This window comes from Pteropus alecto, unplaced genomic scaffold (genome assembly GCF_000325575.1).
Source record: "Pteropus alecto unplaced genomic scaffold, ASM32557v1 scaffold35, whole genome shotgun sequence".
NCBI classification, from domain to species: Eukaryota; Metazoa; Chordata; class Mammalia; order Chiroptera; family Pteropodidae; genus Pteropus; species Pteropus alecto.
This window is the reverse complement of record NW_006437828.1, coordinates 8,080,752-8,088,407: the sequence shown is the minus strand read 5'-3', so window position 1 is coordinate 8,088,407 and position 7,656 is coordinate 8,080,752. Positions and strand designations below refer to the sequence as shown.

Here is a 7,656-nt window from a genome sequence, read left to right as displayed (position 1 = left end):
GGACCAGTTTCTGTCTCCTCCACCGACTGGGGGACTCCATTCTCACAAGACTCCCCCGTTCTGAATGGCCAGATGTTCATCTCAATTAGAAAATTCCCATCAGCGTAAAATATTAATAAGTAAACATTACATTGTTACCACCTTTCCCTCTCGCTGTTTGTTGTTGTTGTTGTTGTTGTCCACCTTTTAGAGCAAAACTTTAAGGCGTGTCTGTCCTTGCTGTCTCTGACGTCTTTCCTCCCATTTCTCTTAAACCCACTCTCATTGGGTTTCAGGCTTTACCAGCCTAACAGAAATGTTCTCGTCGTGGTCACAAACAACGTCCACATTGCAAGATCCAACGGCTGTTTCTCAGCCTTTGTTTTGTGACCTGTCAGCGTCGTTTGTCGTCGGTGATAAAACTGTTGCTTTACTTGGCTTCTGGGACACGGCCCTTTCCCGGGTTTCCGCCTATTTTAGTGGTTACGCCTTTTCATTCTTCTTGGCTGAGTCTCCTGCATCTTTTCATCCTCTCCACATTGCAGTGCATCGGGGATCCGCCTTGGACCACCTTCCATCCTTTGTGTTCACTTGATACCTCGGCGACCTCATTCACGCTCATGCAGTTAAAAACTGTATATATGCTTATTACCCCTGAATGTCTATTTCTAGCCTACACCTACCTCTTCCTCCGAGCCAGAGGCTTGCATACCCATTCGTCTGCTTAACATTTCTAACTTGTATAGCTTATAGATATCTCAACCTCGGCATGTCTAAAACTTAAACTTTAATTCCTTCGCCCCCGTGTCCTATCGGCACTTTTTCCCGTTTGCGTAATGACACAGCTCATCTCTCGCATCCCCCACAGCTGACCCATCAGGAGCTACTCGTGACTCTTCCTTCCAAATATATCCAGTCCAGAATCTTCTCATGAGCTTCGCCATTATTGTCTTGTTCCCAGCCTCTATCAGTGCTCATCTAGATTCTTGAAATAGCCTCCCAAGTGGTCTCATTGTTCCCCGACTCCCCCGTCTGGAGTCTGTTCTCCGTACGAGAGTGATGCCTTTGAAACAGTAGTCAGATCCTGTCACCATTCTGCTCAAAACCCCGCAACGGCTCCCAAATCACTTGGGGGAAAAGACAAAGTCTTCGCAGTAGCTGACCAGGTGCTGCGCGATCTGGACTCCGCTCTGCCCCGACGCTCTCCTCCGACAGCCCTGCTTCCCCAGCCACGCTTGCTTTCTTGCTGGTCTTTGCAAACGTGAGGAACCTTAGGGCCTTCGCACCGGCTGCTCCCTCTACACTCTTCTGCAAAATCCATATGATTTGCTCCCCTTCGAGTATTTTCTTGGCTTCTACTTCAGTGAGGGTCCCTCGGCCATTTATTTAATACTGCCACCTGTTTCTTGCCATCTTCTTTTCGGGTTCCACTTTTTTTTTTTTCCATCGCACCCTGCAACCTCTAACATAATTTTTCTGACATCGTTTATTTATATGTTTTGTTGACTATTTACTCTTAGTCTCTCCTTGTGGTAATTTATGTTCCATATTCCATCAGAGCAGGGCCCTTTGGTTATTTTGTTCGCTGGTACATTCCAAGCATAAAACAGTGACTGGAACTTATTACAAGGACAAGGAAACAGGTGGCTGTGATTGAGGTTCACCAAAACGACAAAGATTTAGAACTGAATGATGTGATGTAGTAGTGACTAGATACCGAATTTTAAAATAGCTATGCATAAAACACCTGTTAAAATAAATACTGGATTTAAAACCATGAACAAAAACAAGAGACGAAGACAACCAAGAAGATGTGGGGGAAAAAAAAAAACTTTTAGAAATAAAAAATCATAATCATTGAAATTAAAGCACTCAATGAATTTATCATAATAAAAGGAATACAAATTAAAGACTAAACCAAAATATCATCTCTCATTTATTACTTGGCCAAAAATTCCAGAAAACAAAAGATTTACAATATACTGAGTTGGTAAGGCTCTAGAGAAACTTGTTTTTTCACACATTGTTGCTGGGAATTCAAAATGATGCAAATGCTATGTTAGATTAATTTGTTATTGTCTCCCCATAAAATAAAAACCAGCCCTAGACGTAGTATGGAAAAGTTCTACTAAATGTTCTAGGATCAGATTTTTCCAAATGTCTGGAAAGGTTCTTCAGATAAATGAAAAGGAAGAAGCATTCCTCAAAAGTATTAAACAGCTGAATGTAACTTTCAATCAAAATCGGGCAAAGACTACCCAGGAAATAAAAGACCAATCTCACTCATAAACACAGATTCAAAAAAATGCACACAATTTTCGAAAGAAGCTGCAAAACTATTGTTCTCGGAAGCTCTCGAGATCTTGCTCTCTGGCATATGTCATCAGTTAGGCTCAAATAAACTCTCATTTTTTTTTTTTTAAATTAACACAATTTTGATAGATTCAGTAATAAATTTTTAAAAGGCACAGTATGTCCTTATTAAATTGAATTTATCTCAAAGTGTAAGGTTGGCTTATCATAAATGAATAAACAAACAAAATAAAACAAAAAAACTGAGATAATTCACCTCATAAATTATAGGACAAACACCATATGATCATCTCAATAGGTACAGAGAAAGCATTTGATAAATTTCAATACTTATTTATGGTAAAAACTTTTAGCAAACTAGGAATAGGACAGAAATTTCTTTAGCTAAAAAAAGGCATCAAAAATCTATAATCAAAATACATCAAAAACATTTCCTTTAAATCAGATTTAAGGTATGAAAAAGAAAATGTTTATAAATCACAGATGAGTCAATTATCTACCTAGAATATACAAAATAATTTATATTCAAATTATTAGAATAAATACGAGCCCAGCAATTTTGGTAGATATAAGATCAGTATATAAAAACTAACTTTGTTTCTACACATTGGAAATAAACAAAACAATCAAAGATATATAAAACCTTTTTCTTAAATATATAAAATTTTATTGAAAGACAGTAAGGAATAGGTAAATGTAGAGTTATACCTTGTTAATGGATAGGAATGAGCTCTCTAATCGTCCATGGATTTATTTAAGTTCTAATCAAAGCAAAGAACTGAGAATACCCAGTTCACGCCTAAAGATAAAGCAGTATATATGGGGACTTAATTAAACACTTAATATGATATGGAATCAGCACGGGCAGACTCAACCATTTCTGCAATTTTCATGTGTGACAGAAGACGGAGTACAACTCGGGGGAAAATGAATTCTTCAACAAATCTGGTTGAATACCCATGTGAAATTATGTCCCTTCCCAATACCATGCATAAAAATCAGTTCCAGGTAGTTTAAAGCTTTTAAATAAAAAAAAAAAGACCTTTTAAATTTCAGAAGAAACTAGACTAATTTGTAAAATTGAGCTAGGAAGGATTTCATAAGACCAAACTAAATACCAAGAAGAAATGACAACTATACATTAAAATAAAACATCTGTTCATCAAAGGACACCATACAAAAGGAAGAAAAGAAGCCATAAACTTTTATCTTGAATTTGTCTTGTAAATAAAAAAAAAGTTAACGAAAGGTTAATAATATAGGAAATATTAAAAACGTATCATTTATTTAGAAGTTGATAGATGAGATTGAACTCTACCAAGGAATGAGAGAGGAGAGATATTCCTAAGTCATAGGTAGAGCTCAGAGGAAGTATTGGAACCAGTGAAAAATCAAAGAAGAAAGGAAAAGAAGAGGCAAAAAAGACGATAAAACTACGATGAAAGCCAAAGGAAGAAGTTATTTCTTCAAACATCATATAGACACTTAAGCAGTAGGCTTCTGATAAATAATATGTGTTGGGTAGACAAATTAGATCGATCTTTATTTTTAAACCTTTTAAAATTTAAATCACGTTCTTCTCATATTACTTAATATATATTTATTATTTGATAATTGAAAATTGCTTTGTACGCATTTTAGTTTTCTAGAGTCCTCTATTAGTTTTCACGATGCACCTAGGTGGGACATTGAGAGTCACTTCAAATGGTCTTTTCCGTGATAGCAGCAGGTGAGACCGTTTGGAATACTAGGAAACTAAATCCTCTGTCTTCAAGGGCAGTTAAGTGTTCGCCATGAGCTGAGATTTTAGATTTCCAGAGTGTTAGAGAGAACAGCGACAGTCTGAATCCCAAGGGTCACTCGGCCCAGCATTCTGGGAGGCTTGCTGGAGATTTCTTGGCTTTTGCAAATGGTGGTGAGGGAGGGGACTCATTCAGTCTATCTCCCTTCCTCAAGGCCCCCCGAGAAGCCACCTTCCTGCTGCCTAGCACAATACAACTAGACTCCATGCATTTCCATTTAAATTGCTCTGCTCCACACCGTGTGAGTCCTGTCCTTGCTGTAACTATGGAGGCAGGTGACAGCATTTAAGAACATTATTATTTGTGACCCATGTTAGCCTATCTCCAAGAACACAACCCACGACATCACTCAACATGCCATTTTATTGTTGACAGACTATTTTGCGAATCAAATGCAATGGGACTTGAAAGTCATTTCATTGGGACTTTAAATCATTAACAAAGAGTCACCTAGGCCTGGTGTAGTAAGAGTGTTCTTTGAAGGAACTTTATTGCGAACTTACAAAGGCTTTGAATTTTGTTTTGCTGCTTGTAGTAATTTTGTTTTCCTTGTCTTCCAGGATATGTGAGAAATATTTACTTACATCTGGCCTTTATCAACTGACCTTGAAAACCTTCATGAGATGCTTTTTTTTCTAATGTGGTTTCGCTCATCCTCGCTGCTTTTACCTGGACTTCAGTTGCTCACCCACTCAGCTGAGCCCCCGAGAGTGACAGGTTTCTCCCTGTCACGGGTTACGCATGTTTGTACGAGCTGATTACCAAACTCGTATTTAACCTTTACCACCAGTGATGCGTTACAGTATTTTTTTCTGATTGCATTTGCCTCTTATCGGCAGTATAATTTCAGCAATGTTAGTAAGACAGAAAATAAGGAAATCATTTGATGCTTTCAGATTAGCGAAATCTATGGATGCTGCATGCTTGTCTCTCTAAGCAGCTAATTCTCAGATCAGGTTTGGGGAAGATTTGGCATCTTTTTAGATTTTAATCCCGACTTTCTTAATCCAGTGTACAAATGTGAGCAGAAGAAAAAGAAATATTTTATATTCTTTTAAACAAATTTATAAATAAATTTTGAACTACCTTTGCATAACTGGTTTGCTTTTATTTTTAATGAAGAGCTCTTGAGTTTTTCTCTCTTGAGGGGTCTCATTTTTATATTTTCCTTTACAGCACATATAGATCAAATATAAAACTACACTCACTATAGGATCTGTCTTTGGCCTTGTTTTACTTACTAATTCTGTCCCTCTGTTTTTCAGAATGGGACCATTTATTTTCTAAAAGGCCGTTTCTCCAAAAATTAACTAGATGCAAACGTAGACACTACATGTGCTTTGTAGATATTTTGAAAATTTGTCTTTGCTGTATGTAACCTATTTGCTATTGCTAACTTAATAGGTTTTTAATTCTACTCTTTCAACTTTCAACCATTTTTTAGGCCCTACAATGCAAAAGTATTGGTTTTCCCATGCTTTATGCTCCACCCATCCACCCCCACCCCTGCCCCTGCATCATGTTATATAAGGGAAACATTGCATTCAGTCTTAAAATGAAGGTTTTAGGAGTGATTTTTGCAGCTGGACAACTAATAATACTTTGCAGCATTAAGAGATCTTTTGTGTTACCAGTCGCTCTGTTGAAATAAACTTATCTCTCTATTCAGGGGAAGGCTGGGACTTCCGATTTGGGGGCCAAGACTAGGGGAGGGGCTCACAGAAGTGGGGCAAGGATATAGCATAGAAAGGTCCACATGGGGTGGCACTGGTGGTGACACTGTGGACAGATGGTTCGCAGATAGTTTCTCTGGAATAAATAACGCAGGGACTCTTGGTTTCCCTCTCCTCTGCCAGCTGAAGCAGCATTAGTGTTCGGTCCATTTGAAATCCTTGCCATTGCCTAATATGGGAAAAACAGACCCCTCGGCCTGGGTTGGAAGCACCGGCACACTGATTGTAAATGTGTGATTGTTGCAGATATTTTACTGCTGTGGCACACAGCCCTTTCAGCCCCTACACCTGCCCGTCTGGCTACCTGACAGTCCACAGTCACGTTCGGGATTTTGTGTGTAGGCGCCGTTTTCCAGTGTGTCACCAGAAGCCGATGCAGGGGAACGGATGCTTTCTTACTTTGAGAACTCATGGGAAAGTTGGGGTCTGTTTCTCTTCTACTACCTGCTGTGTCTTGCATTTCCAAACAAAGATATTTTGACCAAGTGTATGGTCTCATTAATTAAAAAATCATCGTGCGGGTGTGGACAATTGTGACTTCATGGCCAAAACTCTCAAAAATATGTATGGGGTTGTAAACATCTTCCTTGAACAATTCTCTGTGCAGGTAGAAGTAACTAGAAAATAAGCAAGAGTTTCACTGCATAAGGGAGCGGACCATTTTGGTTTTTTTCACATTTAATCTGCCTCATTGAATGGATTAAAATAAAATTGGAGTCTGGATAGGTATCTCAGCTTTCCAATCACCATCTCTGTGCTTTCAAAGTTTCTTTTTTCCAAAGAACAAAATAAAAACAAGACAAATTATTTAAAAGAAAATAGGCGTTTGTCATAGAAACTTTAGACATGTAAGTATAATGAATAATAGAAAAAAAGCTAGTGATTTTTAATGGTTTTATCGGTAGGGGTAATGTTTTATCAGAGTTAATATTTTGGTATGTTTTTCTATCTATATGTGTATCGAAATCCCTGCAATAAAAATTCTCATAGACACCTGTGTAATGATTGGATGAGGATAAACACCTGGAATTAGAACTGGGGGCTTAAGGAACTCGACATTTATAGGAGTTTTGGTATACGTAGTCAAATTACTTTCCCCAAAGGTTGCACCCATACTTATTACTACCAAAAGTATGCTCTGTATTTTCCCCAATACCATTTGTGGTTTTAAATCTTTACTTACATGCGGAATGAAAAATGTCATTTGGAGAGAGTGACCCCTCTTTTTTTTACATAGGTTTGGTGATCATTATTCACTTTGTGTGTGTCTGTGTGTGTAGTTGATTTGTAAAAGATCCCTCTGTGTTGAGATATTCTGTTGAAAATATTCTAATTTTTATATACCTTTTCATTTAATATTATAGTTTTAAGTATTTGTGTATTTGGACCCATCAATCTTTTTCCTTTGTGATTTCTTCTTAGTATTATGTTGATAGATTTCTAAAACGTGCAAAGCAGCCACCTGCCCAGTGCCACACCCTAAGGAAATGAAGGATGGGTGCCACCACTGGCTGTGGGGCTCGGCAATATGGGGCAGGAGGTCTTATTCCATTCATAGCAGAGACCTGAGCACCTACATGTGTTTTTACACCAGAGAACTATTTCCTGTGGTTCCTAAACACTTTGTTCAGGTTGAAAAAAAAGCTGTTTTTTTTTTGTTGTTGTTGTTTGTTTGTTTCCTTTTAGATTGATTTTGTTTAAAGAAAAGCATTATAAAACGTCCACTACAAGACTATTTTTTACATTGAAGATTTGGTTGTCTTTCAGAAAGTATCTTTAGGAAATTATATTATAGTAAATGTAGTCACATTTCCTACAAAATAAAACAC

General features: G+C 37.7%; 1 protein-coding gene across 3 annotated transcripts in view; it reads left to right on the top strand.

Moving 5' to 3' along the window:
* The window catches only part of EPSTI1 (epithelial stromal interaction 1), a 73,752-nt gene extending 68,562 nt beyond the window's left edge, over positions 1 to 5,190 (top strand). For all 3 annotated transcript variants that reach the window (XM_006914983.3, XM_025049010.1, XM_025049011.1), the window contains one exon: positions 4,655 to 5,190. In XM_006914983.3, the coding sequence (XP_006915045.2) occupies positions 4,655 to 4,663 (9 nt within the window). In that variant the 3' untranslated portion in view covers positions 4,664 to 5,190. The remainder of the gene's footprint in view (positions 1 to 4,654) is intronic.
* The last annotated feature ends 2,466 nt before the right edge of the window (positions 5,191 to 7,656 follow it).